The sequence below is a fragment of the Globicephala melas genome, chromosome 8 (genome assembly GCF_963455315.2).
Source record: "Globicephala melas chromosome 8, mGloMel1.2, whole genome shotgun sequence".
Taxonomy (NCBI): Eukaryota; Metazoa; Chordata; class Mammalia; order Artiodactyla; family Delphinidae; genus Globicephala; species Globicephala melas.
Genome location: NC_083321.1, coordinates 45,865,783 through 45,892,325, shown reverse-complemented (window position 1 = coordinate 45,892,325; position 26,543 = coordinate 45,865,783). Strand labels below are relative to the sequence as shown.

At 37.9% G+C, this 26,543-nt stretch overlaps 1 protein-coding gene across 1 annotated transcript in view; it reads right to left on the bottom strand.

The window, feature by feature from the left end:
- TMEM41B (transmembrane protein 41B) overlaps positions 1-24,693 on the bottom strand; it is a 30,637-nt gene extending 5,944 nt beyond the window's left edge. The window contains exons 1-4 of the mRNA XM_060303526.1: positions 24,560-24,693; positions 24,315-24,440; positions 10,943-11,060; positions 8,678-8,806 (exon numbers count right to left, since the gene is read on the bottom strand). Of these exons, the coding sequence (XP_060159509.1) occupies positions 8,678-8,806; positions 10,943-11,060; positions 24,315-24,435 (368 nt within the window). The 5' untranslated portion in view covers positions 24,436-24,440; positions 24,560-24,693. The remainder of the gene's footprint in view (positions 1-8,677; positions 8,807-10,942; positions 11,061-24,314; positions 24,441-24,559) is intronic.
- Between the last annotated feature and the right edge of the window lie 1,850 nt (positions 24,694-26,543).

The window sequence follows — 26,543 nt, the reverse complement described above, 5'->3', positions numbered from 1 at the left end:
TGAATTTTTAAACCACAAATCCAACAATCCAGAAAAAAAGTATCAATACAGAAATTAGATGTTAATAAGATTATATCCATATTTCAGTATTTAAAAAAAGTAAAATTATACCCAAAGTTTAAAAAATACATGATTCTACAGCTGCAACACCTTTATAACCATTTACTAACATTATCGTAAATCAATGCTAATTAGAGTGTGTTACTAAGAGAAAACAAAGACAAATACTGAATGTGTACCAGATAGAGAGGAACTGGGCACTTCAGGGGAAGGGGGGGGGGCACACGGGGCAGAAAAAAAGAAAGAGAACAGAAGTCTTCAGTAATCTTGTAAATGACATGCTTCTCTAATGCACTGGTTTTTTTTTTTTTTAAAAAGGGCTCTTTTTTAAAAAAATTTATTTTTGGCTGCATTGGGTCTTCATTGCTGGGCGCAGGCTTCCTCTAGTTGTGGGGAGCGGGGGCCACTCTTTGTTGCAGTGTGCGGGCTTCTCATTGCGGTGGCTTCTCTTGTTGTGGAGCACGGGCTCTAGGCGCACGGGCTTCAGTAGTTGTGGCACGTGGGCTCAGTAGTTGTGGCTCGCAGGCTCTATAGTGCAGGCTCAGTAGTTGTGGCGCACGGGCTTAGTTGCTCTGTGGCATAGGGGATCTTCCCAGGCCAGGGCTTGAACCCAGGTCCCCTGCATTAGCAGGCGGATTCTTAACCACTGTGCCACCAGGGAAGCCCCTAATGCATTGGATTTTTACTCTCAAATATTTTTAGGAAACATGATTTCTATGGAAATACAGGTACAATATAATGTTATAATAATTACTATTTCTAATTTAACTTTTGGACATTTACTTCAACTTACTACTCATTTAAAAAAGAATAAGGGTTACAAAATATAGTAAAAGTCACAAATCTTATTTTTAAAACAGAATTATGTTTTTTTCCTGCGTCTCTCTAGTTCCTAGTTTTGGCCTGGACCTCTGCATCACCCATAACGTGATTTACTTGTAAGTCAGACAGACTGAGTGAATTCCTTCAACATCTCTCCCTTCTACTTTAAAATTTCTATCTTTACCCATCCTTCCTTTTTTCCTCTAGTTCCCACTTTACTCTTGTTTTCATTTCAATCTCCTTCTTCCTGAGTTCTTTTATCTTTAACTTCTTGCTCTTGCACAGATCCTTTCTGTATAAAACCACTCAGATGCCTACACACTAAAGAAAACCTAGGCTTTTCCTTGAGCAAGGTATCCTATCCAGTTACTGCCTCTCATCTTCACTGCCTCCCTTGCAACCTGGCTTAACCATCCCTCACTCTACTGAAACCCCCTCCTGGACAAAAGTAATGACTTTTTCTCAGTAAGAATTTTCTTGCATAGGATTAAACATCCTTCAGTGTAAAACTCATCCTTCAGTGTAAAACTCACCTCCAGTGAACTGTATTTTTCTTCTGTGTTACAGATCATTACTTCTCTAGTTTTTCTCTTCTCCTCACCCTCAAACCTGAGATTTCTCTAACATTCTGTTAGCTAATCTCTCACTTTTCTTTGATAAATTCAGTCATTTCCATGTATATGGATGTACACATGGCTTCAAGCATATGGTGACAGATAGATAGATAGATAGATGATAGATAACTTTGAATTCTCTATCTCTGATTCAACTTTTCTAATCAAATACCAGTCTCAAATTTCCCAGCAGTCTACTGGATGCCTCCATTAAAAATTTAAACTTAGTTATTTCAGGGCTCTTTAGAATCTTTTAATGGAAAGTCTCAAACACATATGAAAGTAGAGAAACTAGTATTATGATGCCCTATATTCCCATATATAGCTTCAACAATTAACATACAACCAATCTGGTTTTCTCTATATACTTTACCTTTGATTATATTGAAGCAAATCCAAGACATATCATTACATGTACAACTACATTAATACCTTTAAAAGATAAGGATTCCTTTTCTTTTTAACACAACTATAATACCATTGTCAGAGATTAATTAACCAAAATTCCTATCATAAGTAGCTATTGTGTGTGCTCACAATTCCCAAGAGAGTCTTAATTTTTTTTTTTTTTGGACAGCTGGTTTGTTCAAATCAGGACAAAAAAGGTCCACACATGGTATTTGCTCTCCACAGCACTTAACTACAGGTTTGGTTCTTTTTTTTGGTCTTGTTGAAGAAACTGGGTCATTTGCAGGATTTAACAATTTCTGAACTTTGCCTATTGTATCCCTTAGGGTGGTTTAATATGTTCTTTTGTCATTTTTTTAAAATTAATTTTTATTGGCGTATAGTTGATTCACAATGTTGTGTTAGTTTCTGCTATACAGCAAAGTGAATCAGTTATACTTATACCTATATCATTCCGCTGTCATTTACCTTATAGTGTTAACAAAGCCATTCTCTCTGCATGGGGATATAATTTGACCTTAACTTTCCAGCTTTGTATAGATTTTTATTTCTTTTCTCTAACACTGAAAAATCTTGGTTCTTAATGTCATAAACATAATTAGCTATTTCCTTTACATACTATTAAGTATATATATATACACATATATATATACACATGTGTGTATATATATATACTAGATACATTAATATCACATATTTTAAAATTTCAGAACAATATAGCAACTGAAAATAGTTTAAGATTTCTTTCAAATCTTTTGTCCTTAAGATTTATCCCAGAAGGGACACACAGCCAAATTACTTTTTTCAAGGAAACAATTTGAAATAATTCTTCTAGATAGTCAAATCCCCATCAACTCAATATATTGTTAAATTTGTTTCATTTTGCTTTAGATTGTTTAATTTTTTTAAATTTTGTTAAAATATACATAACATAAAATTTACCATCTTAACCATTTTTAGGTGTATGGTTCAATAACATTAAGTACTTTCACACTGTTGTGCAAGCAATCTCCAGAACTCTTCTCATCCTGCAAAACTGAAACTCTATACCCCTTAAATAACATTCCCCCCTCCCACCTCCCCCAACTCCCTGACAACCATCCTTTTACTCTCAGTCTCTATGAATTGGGCTACTCTAGGTACTTCATGTAAGTGGAATCATATAGCATATCTTTGTGATAGGCTTAGTTTGCTTAGCATAATGTCCTTAAAGTTCATCCATGTTGTAATATGTTTCAAAATTTCCTTCCTTTTTAAGGAAGGAAATTGTATGTATATACAATTATGTATGTATATAATTGTGTATGTATGTATTATGTATGTATACAATTATGTATGTATGTATATATATGTATGTATATACCACACTTTGTTTCATTCATCCATTAAAGGACACTTGAGTTGTTTCCGCCTTTTGGCTACTGTGAATAATGCTGCTATAAACATGTGTGTGCAAGTATCTCTTGAGACCCTGCTTCCAATTCTTTCAGGTATACACCCAGAAATGGGACTGCTGAATCTTATTTTTAATTTTTTGAGGAAATGCCATATTGTTTTTCACAGCAGCCAAACCATTTTATGCTCCCATCAACAGTGCACAGGGATTTCAATTTCTTCATATCCTCACCAACACTTGTTACTTTCTGGTTTTTTTTTTCTTTTTGATTAGTAGCCATCCTACTAACGGGTGTGAGGTTACTTTAGATTTTTAACATTTCTGTTTCTTTTTTCAATTTGATTTAATTGGTTTTATAATTACGTGAAATATTTACTTGGTTCTAAAGTCAAATCTATACAATAAAATACACTTAGAGAAGTTTCACTTCCATCCCTGTTTCATCTCTCTCCATAGGTAAACATTTTTATTCGTTTTTAAAAATATCCTTTCTTTTGTCATCCACAGCTCAAAAGTCCTCAACGACTATCCAATACCAAATCAATATTCTATATTCCTTAGCCTGTACTCAAACTTCTCTACAATCTGAGTGCAATGTCTAGCCTACCTTCCTAAACTTATTTCTCAAATCCTCCCCTTCTCACATCCTATATACCAACAAAATTGGACTACTGATCACTTCCTAACCATGCCCTGTGCTTATAAGCTCTGATCTAGACTTGCTTTGTCTAGAATGACTATACCGTATCTCTACCCATAATTCCCATTATTCCAGATGGAAATAGTTGTTTTGGTTTTGAATGCTTAAAACACTAGATTGTACTTAGCATATAATTAGTACTTTCTGGTTAAATGGATGAAAGCTAAAGTTAAAATAAGTAATTATAATGTAAAAAGTAATTAACATACAAGAGTTTGAAATAGGTATTACCAATGAAAGTACTAGTACTGCACTGCTGAATACAATGGCTACTAGCTACATGTGGCTGTGGGGAAGAGACACTAAAATGTGCCAGGTCTGAACTGAGATGTGCTATGAGTGTGAAATATACACATTTTAAAGAATTGGTACAAAAAAAAGAATGTGAAATAGTAATAATTTTTATGTGGTTTCATGTTGAAATGATATCTTTGACATTTCAGTTCAAGTAAAATGTATTAAAATTAATTAAAATTAATTTATTCTCACTTTCCTTAATGTGCTAACTAGAAAATTTTTAAGCTGCATGTAGCTCACATTATACTTCTATTAATGAGCGCTGTACTTATTATACGCCCAAAGGTAAGTCTTCTCTTTTGTTCACTGAGTTTAAAAAGTACCTTTTTAACACTCAGAGCTTAAGATTCCAGAGTGTAAAATAAACAGAAAATTATAAGAAAATATATAGATTTAACAAATTATCCTATAAAAAATCTAAAACAGGGGCTTCCCTGGTAGTGCAGTGGTTAAGAATCCACCTGCCAATGCAGGGGACACAGGTTCGATCCCTAGTCCGGGAAGATCCCACATGCCATGGAGCAACTAAGCCGGTGCGCCACAACTACTGAGCCTGCACTCTAGAGCCCACAAGCCACAACTACTGAGCCCACGTGCCACAATTACTGAAGCCCACATGCCTAGAGCCCAAGCTCCACAACAAGAGAAGCCACAGCAATGAAGAGTAGCCCCCGCTTGCCGCAATTAGAGAAAGACGTGCAAAGCAAAAGACCCAATGCAGCCAAAAATAAATAATAAATTAATTTTTTAAAAATCTAAAACAATGCAGAATCACTACAATACCTTAATTATTAAGCAAATAGTAACCATATGCAATAAAACCTGCTGAATTGACAATATTAACCAATGATTCATTTAAAATTGAAAAATTTAAACCAAATGTATTTTATAATAATAAACCTATTCCTATCTTTTTTTTAAAAAAAATATTTATTTAATTAATTTATTTGGTTGTGCTGGGTCTTAGTTGTTGCATGCATGTGGGAGCCAGTTCCCCGACCAGGAATCAATCCCGGGCCTCCTGCACTGGGAGCGTGGAGTCTTAACCACTGCACCACCAGGGAAGTCCCTATTCCTATACTTTTAATTCACTTTCTACAAGTCACTTTCTTTTTTTCTACTAATTTACATATGGATATTAAGACAACTAGGCTACAACATTTATTCTGCCATAGATGATCTAGATTCACTTATGCTAACTGGCTCTCTGGCCCTGTGGATGGGTATCCCCTTTATCCCTCAGCTATGAATCCTTCCAAAGCTAGGGGGCAAAATGGGGCAGAAAAAGATGACTTTCCAAAGTAAATAGAAACTATATGCCTCATTCACAAAATGTTCACAAAAACCTTACAAAAGACAAATGAAAGGGCTGAACCAAATGTTTCTTATTTGGGGAAAATTTTTTTTTTTAATGGTACGCAGGCCTCTCACTGCTGCGACCCCTCCCACTGCGGAGCACAGGCTCCGGACGCACAGGCTCTGGACGCACAGGCTCAGCGGCCATGGCTCACGGGCCCAGCCGCTCTGCGGCATGTGGGATCCTCCCGGACCGGGGCACGAACCCTTGTCCCCTGCATCGGCAGGCGGACTCCCAACCACTGCGCCACCAGGGAAGCCCTGGGGAAAATATTTTTTATGGTTAAAGTTTATAAATGCAAAATAACCTACAAGCCTAACACTTTGGTTTTTACAGATAAGTGATGAAATGGGAAGTAGGAAAAGGCAGCAGGTGTGAATTTCTTAGAACAGTCAGTATATAATTAAATTACCTTACAAATAACTGTTCCAAAGAACTGTGGAAAGACAGGTGCATAATAATCATTCTTCAAATTACCCCCAAATTTGAATTTTTCTAATAAATAGGGAGGATAATGACAAAGTGCCCACACATAGCACACTACCTAAATATAAATGTTATCTTCACCAGTTGGGTAAAGGAGTAATGTTTGTATTAGCAGCAAAAGCTATTATAACCGTACTTGTCACTAAGTTGTTTATGCCAGGAATAACTGGTCCAATGTGTTTTAAGTATACACTCAAAACATCTGCATAAGGAGGTAAATACAGGAACATCTATATGTTAAATACATAATATCTAATCCAATAAAAATCCAAGAAAATAAAATGCTATTGAATTTTATGAGAAAAAAATTTTAGCTGAAAAGTCCAAAAAACCAAAAGAAATTCAGGAAATAAGAGAGGAAGCAAGAATAGAAATATTTTGAGAGAATTAACAAAATAATTAATATGCCTTTCAGAAAGCTGATTGGAAAAGGAAAATGATTACCTTTACAACATCAAGAGTTAATGCCGACATTTCTCCAAAGAAGATATACAGATTGCCAACAAACACATGAAAGGATGTTCAACATCACTAATTATTAGAGAAAGGCAAATCAAAACTACAATGAGGTATCACCTCACACCAGCCAGAATGGCCATCATCAAAAAATCTACAAACAATAAATGCTGGAAAGGGTGTAGAGAAAAGGGAACCCTCTTGCACTGTTGGGGGGAATGTAAATTGATACAACCACTATGGAGAACAGAATAGAGGTTCCTTAAAAAACTAAAAATAGAACTACCATACGACCCAGCAATCCCACTACTGGGCATATACCCTGAGAAAACCATAATTCAAGAAGAGTCATGTACCACAATATTCACTGCAGCTCTATTTACAATAGTCAGGACATGGAAGCAACCTAAGTGTTCATCGACAGATGAATGGATAAAGAAGATGTGGCACATATATACAATGGAATATTACTCAGCCATAAAAAGAAATGAAATTGAGTTATTTGGTGAGGTGGATGGACCTAGAGTTTATCATACAGAGTGAAGTAAGTCAGAAAGAGAAACACAAATACCGTATGCGAACACATATATATGGAATCTTAAAAAAAAAAATGTTCTGATGAACCTAGGGGCAGGACAGGAATAAAGATGCAGATGCAGACACTTCCCTGGTGGTGCAGTGGTTAAGAATCCGCCTGCGAATGCAGGGGACACTGGTTTAAGCCCTGGTCCGGGAAGATCCCACATGCTGTGGGGCAACTAAGCCCGTGCACCACAACTACTGAGCCTGCGCTCTACAGCCCGCAAGCTACAACTACTGAGCCCACATGCCACAACTACTGAAGCCTGCATACCTAGAGCCCATGTTCCACAAGAGAAGCCACTGCAATAAGAAACCTGCACACCACATGGAAAAGTAGCCCCCACTCGCCACAACTAGAAAAAGCCTGTGCATAGCAATGAAGACCCAACACAGCCATAAATAAATTAATTAATTAAATAAATTAAAAAGATGCAGACGTAGAGAATGGACTTGAGGACACAGGGAGGGGGAAGGGTAAGCTGGGACGAAGTGAGAGAGTGGCATTGACATATATACACTACCAAATGTAAAATAGATAGCTAGTGGGAAGCAGCTGCATAGCACAGGGAGATCAGCTCCATGCTTTGTGACCACCTAGAGGGGTGGGATAGGGAGGGTGAGAAGGAGACACAAGAGGGAGGATATGGGGATATTTGTATACATATAGCTGATTCACTTTGTTATACAGCAGAAACTAACACAACACTGTAAAGCAATTATACTCCAATAAAGATGTTTAAAAAAAAAAAAGAGTTAATGTCTTTCATTAACTGAGAAGATTTGGAAAATACGTTGGATTAGAATAAAAGATACAAAAATTAGAAATTAACGTCCACAAATTGGAAGGCTAATCACCAGTTGCATAGGCAGTTTGAAAATATGTAGAAAGAATAAAGCAATTTTCCTGCCTAGTTAAAATACAACATATATTTCTATATAAAACAAAGAAATACATACTAAGAACTGTAAAAAAAAAAAATTCATATCCTTTACATGACTAGTTACTCTCATAGGATTTTTTACCAAGAAAACCATCAAATGGAAGAAAAAAATCATGAGCAAATGATTCATAACACAACATCTAGAAAAGTAAAAATTAAATACAAATTATATCTTCAAACCTAAGGGAATTTTTTTAAATTTATGGTATGGTGATTATTAATTCAAAATTATTATTTAAATTAAGACAATCAATTAACTAATAAAATAATCCTAAATAAAATGATTATCTTGAATAATACAAAGGAAAGAAAAAAGTTTATAACTGAAATAAGCAGAAAATAGAAAAACTGGTAATAAATATTCAGAAATGACAACTGACATGAAGAGAAAGGATTAAAGTGAGAATTTTTTCATTCTCATTTTTCAATATTTTATTTAAGGTTATACTGCATTAAAAATTTTTAAAAGGAAAAATAGTTACGTATAACTGAGCAGCAGATCTTTTAAAACCTTTTTCTTAAACAAAACTAGAAAACATTTTTCAGTTGAAAGGATACAAAATATATGTAGCAAAATAAGCTACAAGTACTTGAACATAAAAGGTGTCCTTATATTTGGATAAAACTTTTCCTAGAGCCTTGGCATCATCCATATCTCTGGGAACCTTCATATTCATTCTTTCTTCTCTAAAGAAATAAAGTGAAAAAAAATTTTAAATAGAGATTTGCCAAGATAATTCATATCAAAGTCAAGTTCAAAACATGAAGTTCTATCCAAAATGATTTGATGCCTTGATCTGTAATATGCTAAGCATAAATTCACAAAATTTAAGTTCAAAGTCTATAAATTATTTGTTTTTTAATGTTTTAATATAATTTCATGAGATATGTAATCCATTTGAAAATTCAGGATGACCCAAACTAAAGGTTAAAAAGCATTTGCTCAAACACTGGAGTAAATTTTGAATTAAGAAATGAACCACTGATGTTAGCATATCTAAAACATACTGAACATCATTTTGGGTAATCCTCATGATAAACTGAAGTCAATAATCAATTACAACTGAAATTAAGTAAAAATTTCAATGAATTTACAGTTCACATCTTTTCTTGAATATCCCAGCTCAAAGTTCAGATAAAAACTTAAAACACTTGTCACTTTCTATTAATTTTACTTTATATTTGGTGCCTTGTTTGGAACTGAATGTTCTGTTTATAAAAGCCCCAAATAATCATCTTTGTGTTTAATGTATATTGTACCCATATATTGTACCCATTTGTTTACATGATGAAATTTAACTAACCTTGCAAAACAATGATAGAATGTTGTTTAAGTCCTATAAAAATAGCAGGTGAACTAAAATGGGTTTTCTCATTTATAAATTTAAAAGCTTAAAAAAGCTCTTTATAGGCGTGTGCATGCATCTCACACATATACACACACCGAAAGAAATAGGCAGAATATAAAAGATTTATAACAGCATATTATTATACGAAAGTGTTATATTTCTTAGAGCAGATTGGGATCCAAAACAACCTTAATCTACACTCTATATTCTTTCCCTCCTTCAGTCAGCTCTTTATTTCCTACTCCTTTGATTAAAAAGAGAAAAGATCTAAAATTCAATGATACTAATATTAACATAACAATATAACATGCTGTCCTCCCAAAGGCATTTACATTCACGTAAGAAATCAAAGTATTAAAATAAAAATAAGTTTAACTATAAAATTTCAAGCATAAGAAAGTGTTAATGAAAGAAATTTAGAGGAAACAGGAACTTCCTTATACCCTGAAATCACATTTCACAGTTATCCATCACCACACCAAGCTGGCCCTGGTTGAAAGTCTAACTACATTTTAGTAGTCTCTGATGTAATCTATGATTACCCAAGGGTGTTGTTATTGTGGTTGAATAACCCAGGGATATTTAATCCTCATAAAGTATGTTTCAGGTCTATAATCTTTTCCCTAAAATTCAAAAAGCTCTGAAAACCAAAAGTTCTTTATAATCTGTCAGCAAAAATTGACCCACACTTATATACAGTTTTTCATAGTCTTCTATAATACAGGTTTCACTGTGAAAATATTAATTTGATTATGGGGTGCTACCCCAGATCCTGCTGGAGATACTACATAACATACAGTATTTATTCCATGTTATCTTTCCAAAATAGAAAAGTTCTAAATTCTGAAATACGTTTCACTCCCAAGGTTTTTGTTATGGAATTGTGGCTGTATACTAGATAGACAAGTTTTTCTACAAAGTGCATTTGACAGTGAAAAGTACCTATTCAAACCATGTCATTTCTATAAAACAGGGAAGAGAAAAAGAGCTAGGAGACAGAGATGTGGTGCGGAAGTAAATGGATGAATAGAGGCAGACAAAAAATGGTGACACGGAAAAGTAGGAAGGGAGAAAACAGGGATGGAAAAAGGGATAAAGCAGAGAAAAAGAGCATCAGTATTTCTCAAACTGCAGGTCAATATCTATTATGGACTGCAATATAAATTTACTTGGTCACTACTAACATTAAAAAATAATATGCAATAAATTTATTAATGTGGCTATGTTTTTCAACATAGCCATTAGAAAGATGCCTTAATTAGAGGAGCAGAGCTAGGAGAACCTTGCATAGAAAATCAAGAAACATATTTGGAAAGAAGTATTTAAATTACAGTGTCAATATGAACTTGCTACAAGCCGTGAGAGCTGACATACAATTATTATGCCAGTTCTGTTCCTTAAATTAGTTGAACTTTCAATGCACGTTCATCTCTATAAATGTCTAGACATTTTCCACTTCTTTCAGTATACTTACTCACTAAGCTGAGGAAAATTTTTATATACCAAAAACATAACAAAAGCTGCAGATAAGAAAATGGACACCAATATAAGAAGCGACATTCTTGCTGACCCAGCTTCTGCACAGGCTTTCTCTGAAAAGAAAAAAAAAATTATAATTAAGATAAATATAGAGGAAGACAGTATTCCAAGCCAGTAAATAATTTCCTGAAAGGTTTTCCTCCCAAGAAACTGTTCACACTTTTGCCCAAAACACTGTAACATTAAATTTTAAATACTACCATATTTGATGTTTATTAACTGGCCATAGTTCTTTGAAGGGATATATGCATTTTAGAAGCACAGAAAAACAGAACACCAGAATTTGTAGCACTGATTTGTTGATAAGCCAAAGGGGAAAAAAGGGCATTGCTCTAAATGCTATCACTGACTTTCAATTTTATATATCTATATTGGGAGATAACAGCATAGGCAGAATGGCCTCTTAAGAAAAATGAGGTAATCTGGCAATTACTTCAAACTGTCATGAGAAAGAACCCACAGATTCACTAATGCAACTGATGAATGTTACACTTTCTCTTTACACCAAGGGCTTCAGGATATAGTTGAACCTCAAATGTTTTGGGTGGCTCTGTCTGTGACTCCAAGAATGGGAGAATATGTTTGCATTCTCCAACAAGGTAATCTTAGTGTTATCTTAAAAATCATATGGAAGTGGTCGGAGTCAAGATGGTGGAGTAGGAGAACACTGAGTTTGCATCTCCTCACAACTAGGGCACCTACCGGGTGATGGTGGGGGACTTTGGACACCTAAGGGAACAGGAGGAACCTGCGAGCGACCAGGTAGGACATGGGGGGGAGCGAGGGGGGAGGAGAAGTGGAGGCAGGAGGGACTGGCACCCCTGAGGGGCGCCTGGGGGAGAGGAAGGGTTCCCACGCCTGTAGGGGCCCACTCACAGGGAGAGGATCAATGGCGATGGGGAGAGACCATCAGGGGATCAGAGGATTGGAAGGGAACGTGGCCAGCGTTTCCCCCACCCACTCAGGCCCCAGGGAGCCTGATGAGGTCCCAGGGCTGATCCTCCACCCTCCGAGGCCCCCTCCATCTGCGTGGGTCCTGGGGGTGTGAGAGGGAGGGGGAGAGGAAAAGTAGAGGCGAGATGGGACCAGTGCCCCGAGGGGTGGCTGGGGGGGGGAGGGGAGGGGTTCCCACGCTCGGGAGGTGGGCACTGAGGAGGGGCACACGGAGGGCACACTGTGATCCCCTACCCACAGGAAGGGGATCAGTGGGGACAGGGAGGGAACCTCAGAGGATCAGAGGGAACTTGGCCAGTACTGCCCCTGCCCACTTGGGTCCCAGCAAGCCTGCCGGGGCCCCAGGCCTGAGCCTCCACTGTGAGGCCCCCTCCAGCTGTGCTGAGCCTAACCCCCGCCCCCCACCCCCCAGGGCTTTTCCAGTCCTGAGCCTAGGCCCTGCCCCTGCCTAAGTCTGCCCCTCCCCCAGCCTAAGTCTGCCCCTCCCCCACAGCCAAGGCCTTTTCCTGCTTTTATTCTTTTTCTTTTTTTCTTTTTGCTATTATGGTTCTGTTTTACTGTGTTGCTATTTCATTTTTATTTGTATTTTATCTACTATATTTCTTATCTTTCTAACTTTATTTCTTTTTTATTCTTTGTTATTGTTCTGCTCCTTTGTTCTTTTTTTTTGGCCACACCCCAGGTGGCTTGCAGGATCTTGGTTCACAGGCTGGGGGTTAGGCCTGAGCTCTTGTGGTGGGAGCACCGAGTCCAAACCACTGGCCTAACAGAGAACCTCAGACCCCAGGAATATTAATCAGAGTGAGGTCTCGCAGAGGTCCTCATCCCCACACCAAGAGCCAGCTCTACCCAGCTGCCTGCAAACTCCAGTGCTGGAAATCTCAGGTCAAACAACCAGTAAGACAGGAACACAGCCCCAACCATCAAAAATAATGAGACGACAAAAAAATATGTTACAAACGAAGGAACGAGGCAAAAACCTACAAGACCAAATAAATGAAGAGGAAACATGAAACCTACCTGAAAAAGAATTCAGAGTAATGATAGTAAAGATGATCCAAAATCTCGGAAATAGAATGGAGGCACGGACGGAGAAAATACAAGAAATGTTTAACAAAGACCTAGAAGAACTAAACAATAAACAAGCAGTGATGAACAACACAGTAACTAAATGAAAAATACACTAGAAAGAATCAATACCAGAATAACTGAGGCAGAAGAACAGATAAGTGACCTGGAAGATAGACTGGTGGAAATAATTGCTGAAGAACAGAATAAAGAAAAAAGAATGAAAAGAATTGAGGATAGTCTCAGAGACCTCTGGGACAACATTAAATGCACAAACACTGGCATTACAGGGGTCCCAGAAGATGAAGAAAAAGAGAAAGGGTATGAGAAAATATTGGAAGAGATCATAGTTGAAAACTTCCCTAACATGGGAAAGGAAATAGCCACCCAAGTCCAGGAAATGCAGAGAGTCCCATACAGGATAAACCCTAGGAGAAACACACCAAGACACATATTAATCAAATTGACAAAAATTAAATTCAAAGAAAAAATATTAAAAGCAGCAAGGGAAAACCAACAAATAACATACAAGGGAATCCCCATAAGGTTATCAGCAGATTTTTCAGCAGAAACTCTGCAGGCCAGAAGGAAGAGGCAGGATATATTTAAAATGTTGAAAGGGGAAAACCTACAACTAAGATTACTGTACCCAGCAAGGATCTCATTCAGATTTAACGGAGAAATCAAAAGCTTCACAGACAAGTAAACGTTAAGAGAATTCAGCACCACCAAACCATCTCTACAACAAATGCTAAAGGAACTTCTCTAGGCGGAAACACAAGGAAAGAAAAAGATCCACAGAAACAAACCCAAAACAGTTATAAAATTGTAACAGGAACATACATATTGGTAACTACCTTGAATGTAAATGGATTAAATGCTCCAACCAAAAGACACAGACTAGCTGAATGGATACAAAAACAAGGCCCATATATATGCTGTCTACAAGAGACCCACTTCAGACCTAGGGAAACATACAGACTGAAAGTGAGGGAATGGAAAAAGATATTCCATGCAAACTGAAATCAAAAGAAAGCCGGAGTAGCATCACTCATATCAGATAAAATAGATTTTAAAATAAAGACTGTTACAAGGGATAAGAAAGGACACTACATAATGATCAAGGGATCAATCCAAGAAGAAGATATAACAATTATAAATATTTATGCACCCAACATAGGAGCACCTCAATACACAAGGCAAATGCTAACAGCCATAAAAGGGGGAATCGACAGTAACACAATAATAGTGGGGGACTTTAACACCTCACTTACACCAATGGACAGATCATCCAGACAGAAAATAAATAAGGAAACACAAGCTTTAAATGACACAACAGACCAGATAGATTTAATTGATATTTATAGGATATTCCACCTGAAAGCAGTTGAAAACACTTTCTTCTCAAGTGCACATGGAACATTCTCCAGGATAGATCACATCTTGGGTCACAAATCAAGCCTCGGAAAATTGAAGAAAATTGAAATCGTATCAAACATCTTTTCTGACTACAACGCTATGAGATTAGAAATCAATTACAGGGAAAAAACTGTAAAAAACACAAATACATGGAGGCTAAACAGTGCGCTGCTAAATAACCAAGAGATCACTGAAGAAAGCAAAGAGGAAATTAAAAAACACACAGAAATGAATGACAACAAAAACATAACAACCCAAACCTATGGGATGCAGCAAAAGCAGTTCTAAGAGGGAAGTTTATAGCAATTCAATCTCACCTCAAGAAACAAGAAAAATCTCAAACAATCTAACCTCACACCTACAGCAACTAGAAAAAGAACAAAGAAAACCCAAAGTTAGTAGAAGGAAAGAAATCATAAAGATCAGAGCAGAAATAAATGAAATAGAAATGAAGAAAACATTAGCAATGATGAATAAAACTAAGTTAGTTCTTTGAGAAGGTAAACAAAATTGATAAACCTTTAGCCAGACTTACCAAGAAAAAAGAGAGGGGACTCAATAAAATTGAAATGAGGGACTTCCCTGGTGGTGCAGTTGTTAAGAATCTGCCTTCCAATGCAGGGTTCGATCCCTCGTCAGGGAACTAAGATCCCACATGCTGCGGGGCAACTAAGCCCACGTGCTGAAACTACTGAGTCCGCACACCACAACTAGAGACCCCACGTGCTGCAAAAAGAGAGAAGCCCATGTGCCGCACCTAGAGAAGCCCATGCGCCACAACGAAGAGCCCGCACGCTGCAACAAAAGATCCTGCATGCTGCAACAAAGATCCTGTATGCCACAACTAAGACCTGACATAAATAAATAAATAATTTTTTAAAAAATAAAAATTTAAAAAATTAGAAATGAAAAAGGAGAAATTACAACTGACACCGCAGAAATACAAAGGATCATAAGAGACAACTACAAGCAACTCTATGCCAATAAAATGGACAACCTGGAAGAAATGGACAAATTCTTGGAAAGGTACAACTTTCCAAGACTGAACCAGGAAGAATTAGAAAATATAAACAGACCTATCACAAGTAATGAAATTGAAACTGTAATTACAAATCTTCCAACAAACAGAAGTCCAGGACCACATGACTTCACAGGCGAATTCTATCAAACATTTAGAGAAGAGCCAACACCTATCCTTCTCAAACTCTTGCAAAAAATTGCAGAGGAAGGAACATTCCCAAACTCATTCAACAAGGCCACCATCACCCTGGTACCAAAAGCAGGCAAAGATACCACAAAAAAAGAAAAGTACAGGCCAATATAACTGATGAAAATAGACGCAAAAATGCTCAACAAAATACTAGCAAACAGAATCCAACAACACGTTAAAAAGATCATACACCATGATTAAGTGGGATTTATCCCAGGGATGCAAAGATTCTTCAATATATGCAAATCAATGTGATATACCATATTAACAAATTAAAGAATAAAAACCATATGATCATCTCAATAGATGCAGAAAAAACTTCTGACAAAATTCAACACCCATTTATGATAAAAACTCTCCAGAAAGTGGGCATACAGGGAACCTACCTCAACATAATAAAGGCCATATACAACAAACCCACAGCAAACATCATTCTCAATGGTGAAAAACTGAAAGTATTTCCTCTAAGATCAGGAACAAGACAAGGATGTCCACTCTCACCACTATTACTCAACATAGTATTGGGAGTCCTAGCTAGAACAATCAGAGGAGGAAAAAGAAATAAAAGGAATACAAGTTGGAAAAGAAGAAGTAAAACCATCACTGTTTGCAGATGACATGGTAGTATACATAGAGAATCCTAAAGATGCCACCAGAAAACTACTAGAACTAATCAATTAATTTGGTAAGGTTGCAGGATACAAAATTAACACACAGAAGTCTCTGGCACTCCTATACACTAACAACGAAAGATCAGAATGAGAAATTAAGGAAACAATTCCATTCACCACTGCAACAAAAACAATAAAATACCTAGGAATAAACCTACCTAAGGAAGCAAAAGACCTGTACTCAGAAAACTATAAAACACTGATGAAAAAAATCAAAGATGACACAAACAGATGGAGAGATATACCATGCTCCTGGATTGTTAGAATCAATACTTTGAAAATGAATATACTACCCAAAGCAGGCTATAGGTTCAATGCAATCCCTATCAAAGGCATTTTTCACTGAATTAGAACAAAAAATTTTACAATTTGTATGGAAACACAAAAGACCCCAAATAGCCAACGCAATCTTGAGAAAGAAAAATGGAGTTGGAAGAATCAGGCTCCTCAACTTCAGACTCTACTACAAAGCTTCAGTAATCAAGAAAGTATGGTACTGGCACAAAAAAACAGAAATGTAGATCAATGGAACAGGATAGAAAGCCCAGAGATAAATCCACGCACATCTGATCACCTTATCTTTGATAAAGGAGGCAACCATATAAAATGGAGAAAAGGCAGCCTCTTCAATAAGTGGTGCGGGGAAAACTGGACAACTACATGTAAAAGAATGAAATTAGAACATTACCTAACACCATACACAAAAGTAAACTCAAAATGGGTTAAAGACCTAAATGTAGGACTGTACATTATAAAACTCTTAGAGGAAAACCACTCACAGCAAGATCTTCTATGACCCACCTCCTAGAGTAGTGAAAATAAAAGCAAAAATAAGCAAGTGGGACCTAATTAAAGTTAAAAGCGTTTGCACAGCAAAGGAAACCATAAGCAAGATGAAAAGACAACCCTCAGAATAGGAGAAAATATTTGCAAATGAATCAACAAAGGATTAATCCCAAAATATACAAACAGCTCATGCAGCTCAATATCAAAAAAACAAACCACCCAATCCAAAAATGGGCAGAAGACCTAAATACACATTTCACCAAAGACATACAGATGGCCAAGAGGCAACATGAAAAGGTGCTCAACATCACTAATTATTAGAGAAATCAAACCTACAATGAGGTTATCGCCTCACACCAGTCAGAATGGCTATCATCAAAAAATCTACAAACAATAAATGCTGGAGAGGTGTGGAGAAAAGGGAACCCTCCTACACTGTTAGTGGGAATGTAAATTGATACAGCCACTATGGAAAACGGTACGGAGGTTCCTTAAAAAACTAAAAATAGAACTACCATATGACCCAGCAATCCCATTACCGGGCATATACCCTGAGAAAACCATAATTCAAGAAGTTACATGCACCCCAATGTTCACTGCAGCACTATTTACAATAGCCAGGACATGGAAACAACCTAAATGTCCATCAACAGATGAATGGATAAAGAAGATGTGGTACATATATATAATGGAATATTACTCAGCCATAAAAAGAAATGAAATTGGGTCTTTGTAGAGATGTGGATGGACCTAGAGTCTGTCATACAGAGTGAAGTAAGTCAGAAAGAGAAAAACAAATATCGTATATTAACGCATATATGTGGAATCTAGAAAAACGGTACAGATGAACCTATTTGCAGGACGGGAATAGAAATGCAGACATAGAGAACAGACGTGTGGACACAGGCAGGGAAGGGGAGGGTGGGATGAACTGGGAGATTAGGTCTGACATAAATACACTACCATCTGTAAAATAGATAGCTAGTGGGAACCTGCTATAAAGCACAGGGAGCTCAGCAAGGTGCTCTGTGATAACCTAGATGGGTGGGAAGTGGGGGGGTCCAAGAGGGAAGGGATATATGTATACATATAGCTGATTCACTTCATTGTACAGCAGAAACTAACACAACATTGTAAGGCAATAATACTCCAATAAAAAAAAATTTAAATAAAGACTTCAGTAGGTAACAGTCCTCTTAAATTAAAAATTAAACAAGACATTTTGCATGGCAACTCTAAAATTTAACTACAATATTTTTCTTCCCATCATTAATTCACAAGTCCTAAGTAAGGAGTCTGAGGAGAGAAAGGTGTGGACTTAACTGGACTACAGAACACCACCCTAAACCTTCCTTGAGTACACATCTCTCTGATTGCTACTTGTTGCCTTACAGTTGGATGATGAAATATATAGACATTTGTTGAACAAAATTAACCTCCAAGTTTAACTCGATACCTATTTTTTTCATTCTCTGAAAGGAAAACTTTTTCAAGCATTGTACTCAGCATAATGTAAACACAAGAAAACAGCTAATAATGCAATAAAACTAAGTGAGTCAATTTTGAAGCTCTCCATTCTTTCACACAAACTTGGAAATAGGGAATGTTCCCTATTATGATTCCACAATTCTTTTTTAATATAGTTCTAATAAATCTAGAGGCTAGCACGTAATTCATTTAGTTCTGAACAGAGATAAAAGTTATAAACTTGGGAATTCCCTGGCTGTCCAGTGGTTAGGACTCCACACTTCCAATGCTGGGGGCCCAGGTTCGATCCCTGGTCAGGGAACTAAGATCCCGCAAGTCCAAGGTGCAGCCAAAAAAAAAAGAAAGGTTATAAACCTTGCTTTAATGATTCAACATCTGAATGTGTAACATACACATTTATAATGTGCATCCTCCTTCTGGCTGCATTAGACACAAGTTATTTAGCATTTAGAGCCACCCACAACAGTGCTTTATACATTCATTAACCTCCAAATCTTCCATCATACTAATTCCCATTCTCAATTATCCCATTATCTGTTTTCCAACCTCCTCCCAGGCCAAAGGTACAGCTAGAGAAAGATCATTGTGCTCTCCTGGCTTACAAGTTCATATGCTTCCTGCTTTTCTATCGTCAATTAAGGTTATCACTGGCAAACTATAATCCTTTTACAGTACCCTCCAAAAGGGCTATTTCAAGTCTTCAAGCCTTTAATTCTACTTCCCCCTATTCTCAACCAATGAGGCTGTCTCCATACTTTAGAGAGCTTCCCAATCTCTACCTCAAGATCTGTTCATGAAATTATCTCCACTACCCTCTTTCCCCTTATCTTTGCATCAAATGCCAACACACTTCCTTGCAGATCTTGCTCTCAGAATTATCTCATCTCCATTCACTGAATATCTCTAATCCTTCCCACTAACAAGCAACTCTTCTCTAACTTCTAATATGCATATATCTACCCTGAAAAATCAAAACTTAACCTTAATGCTCCTGTAGTAGCTCTCTATTTCTTATAACTTTCATATCAATACCTTTTGAAAAGCAAAATCTTTATATCTACAAGATTTTAGGAATCACTCTTACTGGTCATCTAGTCCACTAGTTCTAGACCTACAGAATCCTACCATTCTAATAGGTAGGAGGAAGCAAAAGACCCATCTCCCCTGAGGACACAGTTTACAGGAACTCTAACAAGGATTTCAGAGTTCTTTTTTTAAAAAATTTATTTGGCTGCATGGGGTCTTAGTTGTGGCACACAGGCTCTTTGTTGCAGCACGTGGGATCTTGTGTGGTGCGCGAGCTTCTCTAGTTGCAGCAAGTGGGCTTCTCTCTAGTTGTAGCGTGCGGGCTCCAGAGCACATGGGCTCAGTAGTTGCACTGCGCAGGCTCCAGGGTGCCCGGGCTCAGTAGTTGCAGCACACGGGCTTAGTTGCCCCACGGCACGTGGGATCTTAGTTCCCCAACCAGGGATTGAACCCACATCCCTTGCACTGTAAGGCAGATTTTTAACCACTGGACCACCAGGGAATTCCCTCTAACAAGTTTTTTATGGTTACAAGAATCTATTGTAACATTTTTGCAAGTAAATTTTATTTCAAGAGCTTAAAATTTTTTAAATTATGTATTAATAATCAAAAATGGTAGTATCATCAAGTATAAATTTAAACAGTTAAAATAACTTTTTTATAAAATATAAAGAATTAACCATTAAAAAAACACACAGAGAGAAAGCATGTTTGCAGGCAGCAGAAGAAAGAGCACTACCTATCTTGTATAAAAGCTCATTCTCTGATATTTATGCCCTGCATCTCTGCTACCATTCAACCCACACAGCCTCACTATCATCAACCACTTTCAGGCACTTCCCCTATTCAGCGAAGACTAAGCCAAGCTTCAAGCAAACTTTTCATAATCCTAAAAGATACATCTATTTAGATGATTCACCCAGCCTCAAAGTTCTTATACTTTCATTTCTATTCAACTTTAGCCACCCACTTCCAGTGGTACACTAAGTTCTTACACCACCTGAGACTGCCCTATCTTGGATATTTTAAATTCCAACTTGCCATTCCTTGATCATCTTTATTCTTTCATGAGCTTAACACCTCCATTTTCTCCCTCTGTTGGGCTCCTCACTTCTCTTCCTTCTATGCCCAGCCTGGACTCCATGGTGTATGCAGCAGCACCTCTGATTAGAATCCTCACTCTTTCCTTATAGCTAATCTAACCCAAAATCAGTGTTTCAAGCTTACTTTCTTCATTCCTATACCAAGATGGCTGAGCACAAGTAAAGAAAAATCATGAGTGACCCATCACAGAAATCCACGTCTATGGGAAAACTGACTTAGCCTCATTTCTACTCCCTTTTTTTAGGTGTTGAACATGAATCAGTCTGAGCCAATTAGGTAATTCTTACCCTCTGACAACAGTGATAGGTTCAGGGATAAGCTTTTGATCTGAGGCAATCTAATCAGAGTTAATATATAGATTTGTATTGCTAATACTTAGAAAAAGATTCTCAAAATTATCAAGGAAGCATTTAGCTTACCTGGACCTTCAAGAGGAATCAACCTTAAGGTAAAGCTAATATCAGGTAAGCAAAACAAGATATGAAAGAAATCTGATCCTGATGATATCACTGAGCCACTGGTCCCAGACTGAAGCCAGTGAATCCCACTTAATCTCTCAACTTTCTGGTTATATGAACCAATAAACTTCCTTTTAGCAAAGCTTTCGATTGTGTTTTCTACTGATTACAAGCAAAAGAATCCTGATATATAATATCTGGGTTGAGACTGACATCAACACATCATACTAATACCTTGGTTGATGTCCAAATGCCAATTTTAGTCTTAGTTCCCAGTTATCAGTAATCAGAGCTTTCTTCTTCTTCCTCTAAGCCAGTACCTAGCTCATAGCAGATGCTCAAAGGATATTTGTTGAACCACATTAGCAAGGCAGAACCTAGAACAGGCATCTGAGAGGGATATATTATCCAATTTTGAACAATACTGCCTCCTAAGAGCTGTAAAACCAACTTCAAGACAGTGTTTCCCAAACATTTTTGGCTGCTTTCCACAATAAGCAGTGTATTTTATATCATGATCTGATACACACAAAATCTATATAATTGAAAAATAAAATTCAAAGAATACTTACCCCCTACTACATGCAAAGAACTCTGCTATTTTCTCTTCCATTTTTTTAAATGGCTCATGATTACCCATCAAATTCATTTCACACCGCTCACAAAGGTATGACCTATATATTGGAAAACGTGGTCCTAGGAGTTCTCTTAAATCAAAATGGGGAACTTCTATGATTTGCGAGTAAAAAGATCAGCCAGGGCAAACAACAAAAGAAAATAAAACACCTGGTCCAGGTACCCTTGCACACAGAGTAGGTCAAGAGCCTCTCAAGTAGTAATACCTCTTGTCTCTCACCCTTTCTAATCATGCAAGAATTAGACTTTCAGTGTTATTGCCTTGCTCAAATCATCACAGCGGTCCTCAGTAAGACTCAGACATCGGACTAGAGTCAAGGCAAGGAATCCACTAAATGTACCAAACACTGCAATGTGAGGTGTAAAATATTTCAAGCATACACACAATGACAACTATTTGTCAAAATTATGTAGATGTATCAGTTAATAAAAATACAAATTTATTTAAAAATACAAATACATGGAATTTATAGAAACACTCTATTACCATGTATTTCTCAAGAGTTAATAAAAATTTTTTTCTCTAAAACCTTTCCTTTTCTGAATAAATAAAAATTAAAAAAAGAAATCCTCTACTACTGACAAGTTTATCTCTTTATAGACACACACAAAAGGTTCACACTAACTAACCTTCAAGCCTAATGTTTCCCCCACCCAGAATCCTTTTCTGTTCTCTCTACTAACCCAAACCCTACTTCTCTATGAAGGCGTGCCTTCACATCTCTTCCCTCTGTCTTCCTATAGATCTGTAGACCACAGAAGTCATTTGACAGCATCACAAAAATAACTTTGTTGAATGTGTTGTTCAAATGTTAAAATACAAGAAACAATTGTAAAAGCACTTTGGCAGTTTCAAGGTCTTATTTTCTGAACAGCTTAAGGTTAAAAAAATAATAATAATAATAATAAAATAATTGACTGCTATCCCAAACCGAATGACAATCTTTAGGGATGTTCTATCTGGACACCATGGAAAATACTTCCTAAGTATTTTCCTATCTGGAAAATACTTTTTCAGGAAGCCCTTAGATTACTGTCATTCTCAGTTGCAGCATCATCAAAACAAGGTTACTATCATTTACAGTGGATTTATACTTTGACAACACTCCATTTCTGGTTTTTGAAGTTATTTGGCTCTATTGTCTATAAGGTGTAAAAATATCCAAATATATAAAGCTGAAAAACCCAAATTAGACTGGAGACATTTTAAATTATTTGAAAATAAAATACCATTTTCTGCAAGACGTTTTCTAAATTTTTCATGTTTTAAATTTGATTCAAAAAATTTCAGCTGATGGGAATTCCCTGGCGGTACGGTGGTTAAGGACTCGGCACTTTCACTACCAGGACCCGGGTTCAATCCCTGGTCAGGGAACTAAGAGCCACACTGCATGGCCAAAAAAAAAAAAAAAAAAAATTTCAGCTGAATGTTAAACATATTATATCCATATATAAATATATTTTTAAAGTGTATAATACTTTACTGATGACTATAGTTACAATGTCGCTAGACACTCTTAAAAGACCCTCTCTTTACCCATCACTGGTGGTGGAACACATCAGTGTGAGTAAGATGCAGACAACTTAATGGGCATTTGTTAGGATTTCTCCAAGTTTATGGGCTTTGAAAGCATTTAGGAGCTTAAATCACTTCAACTGCTGAAAAGCAATGAAAACTCTACGCCCAGATGAAATCAAAGTATTTAGTTTCTGGGTACACTTTTTTCTTAAAATAATATTTGAGGCCTTGAGAAATGCCAGGATGGCGTAGTGGAAAAAAAGCTTGAGAATAAGAGATCTTAGCTATAATAGTAATTGCTAACATTTATTCAGCCTTCACTTCACATAAGCCAAACATTACACTAAATCCTTTATGTGAATTATTTTGTTTAATCCACGCATCAATCTTAAATAGATATTACTATTATTAATATTATCACCATCCCCACTGTACAGTTCAGATACTGAGCTTTTGAAGGATAACAAGTCCAAAGTCGTAAGTGGTAGAGCAGGGACGCAAACCCAAGTGTTCTTGCTACCTCGAAGCGGCACCTGGATGTAGTTAAATCCTTGCTTTTAGCCAATACTTCACTAATCTGGCTTTCTGACTTTGTGCAAGTTATATATCCACTCTGGACCTCAGTTTTCTCATCTGTAAAAATAAATCAACAAATGCTAATGTTCCTTCCAGTTCTGCCTAACTTCAATATTATCAATCTTACAATCTCCCTGAGCGTCAACCAGCCAGTGTCATTCCTTCTTCTAATTGAACTCAACTAAAAAAGCATTTACGAACCCACTAGGTGTCCGGCCTTGTGGTAGGCCGTAGCCTAGGTCCCCGACTCTGCTCCCGCCACTAGATGCCAACAGGCCCCCTTTCCACCCGCAAATCCCCTGAACCCGCTGGGGTCCTTTCTCCTCCGAAGCCCCTCCCGGCACACTCCCGCCCCTGGGCCAGCCCCAGCTCTGGCTCCCAGAAGAGCTCACCCTTCAGGTGGTTTCCGCTGCCTGGCGCCGAGGGACCCCGCGGCCCCGCTGCCTTGTCCCCCGGAGGGGTCGCATGGAGTGCCCCCGTCTGCGACCTTTCGACAACTCTGCCTTTCGTCATGGCTGCTGCAGGGAAGGTGGAGGAAGCGGGGTGATGCCGCGGCCCCTTAACAACAACTACGCGGCAGGCTCTTTACAACACCCAGGGGCCACAGCCACAGCCACTTCCGGGACGACGACCTCACCTGAAACGACCTCAGGCCCGCAAGCACAGTAACACTAAACCGGGCCCCGCAGCGCCTACTCGGACTAGGCTCCGCCCCGCACCGCCCCCGAGGATAGCGCGCTCGCGCCCGCCCAGTAACCGCGAGACTAGCCAGGGTCCCCTTCCGCCCCACTTGCTGCCCCGCCCCGCTTCATGACTGCGCGGAGCATGCGCAGTCACGGTACCGGAGTCCGCGGGTGTGACTCAGAGACGCAGGCATCCAAAGCGCAGCTCTAATTATCCGGAAGTGCGATCTCAGAGACTGTAATGCCTTTGTCCTGGCGACCGGAAGTGCCCGGGAATGATTAGTTGGAGTTTCGTGGTGGATGCTGATTCAGCTGACTCCCTTCTCTACCAATTCGAGAATCTGTCTCGAATCTGGAGGGGCTAGACAATGCTTGCTCTGAAGATGTTGGAAAACATAAAGCCTGAGCCGAACCCACCGAGTTTCAGGAAACTAAGGCTCAAGGAGCCCGTAATCTGTGAAGGTCACAGGGTGGCAGAAATCGGTTTAGAATCCAGTTTTCTTGTTCCCAAGCCAATGCTTTCCCACGTCATCGCCCTGCCACCCCTCATTTGTAAATCCAGGTCAGCATATTTATCTTTTCCTTTCTCAGATCCCAAACGTACCTTTTTTGGCGGTTACTTTTTCCATCCTACCTCTCAGAGCGGTATTCAGCTTACTCACTGGTGAATGTATTGGAATTCCCTCTTGAAAGTAACTTGGTAATGTGTATAAAAATACTGATTGTTCCTATCCAGTAATTAAATTTCTAAGAAGCTATTCTGTGGGAATAAACATGCAGAGGGAGTTATTCCTAACGGGATTATTTCTTAGTATAATAGTAAATGGGGAAGCAATCTAAAAACCCAACACCAAAGAATGGTTAGGTAAATGATGGGAGAACCATTCAGTGGAACTGTTTTATGTACACATCCTCTGCCTACTTATATTAACACCTTCAGTGACCACTCTAAGAGGTAGCTTCCCATTTAATTCCTTCATGGTCGTTATTAAAAGCAATAATTATTTGGATTATTTGTTTACTTGTTTATTGTCTGCCTCCACCTCTAGAATGTAAGCTCCATTAAGGTAAGGGGCCTTGTCCACCATTGTATCCCCCAGGAGATGACAGTGCCAACACCTAAGAGGGCATTCAATAAATATGTTGAATAGATTTTCAACCATAAAAAATGACGAAGAGGGGCTTCCCTGGTGGCGCAGTGGTTAAGAGTCTGCCTGCCAAGGCAGGGGACATGGGTTCAAGCCCTGGTCTGGGAAGATCCCACATGCCACGGAGCAGCTAAGCCTGTGAGCCACAACTACTGAGCCCATGTGCCACAACTACTAAAGCCCACACGCCTAGAGCCTGTGCTCCGCAACAAAAGAAGCCACTGCAATGACAAGCCCATGCACCACAATGAAGAGTAGCCCCCGCTCACTGCAACTAGAGAAAGCCCGCATGCAGCAACGAAGACCCAATGTAGCCAAAAAAAAAAAAAAATACCCAGAGACTAATAATGTGGATGATGCTTATTCAGAAACAAATTCCAAGAGATAACTATAAAAAACAAAACAAAAATATTAGAAGGAATACATAAGCAAGTAAATTTATATCTTTGGAAGAGAGGTCTTCTTGAGCAAGATGCAAAACTATTAACTTAAACCCTTGATATATTTTACTAAAAAAAAACTTTTAAGCACCAAAAAATAATCTCTAGGAACAGACTGAGAAAAAATATTTGTCACGTAAATAAGAATTACTACAAATCAATAAGAAAAGCACAACTCAACAGAAAAGTGGACAAGATATGAATAATAAATTCATAGAAGAAAAATTAAATAGCCAACAAATTAGGAAAAGATGAACAAGTTCATTAATACAGTGTGATGACACTGAGAGGTGTATAGATTGCAATAGCAGAAGAGAGGAGTGTCTAAATTAGAATGGAGCTGCAGTGAA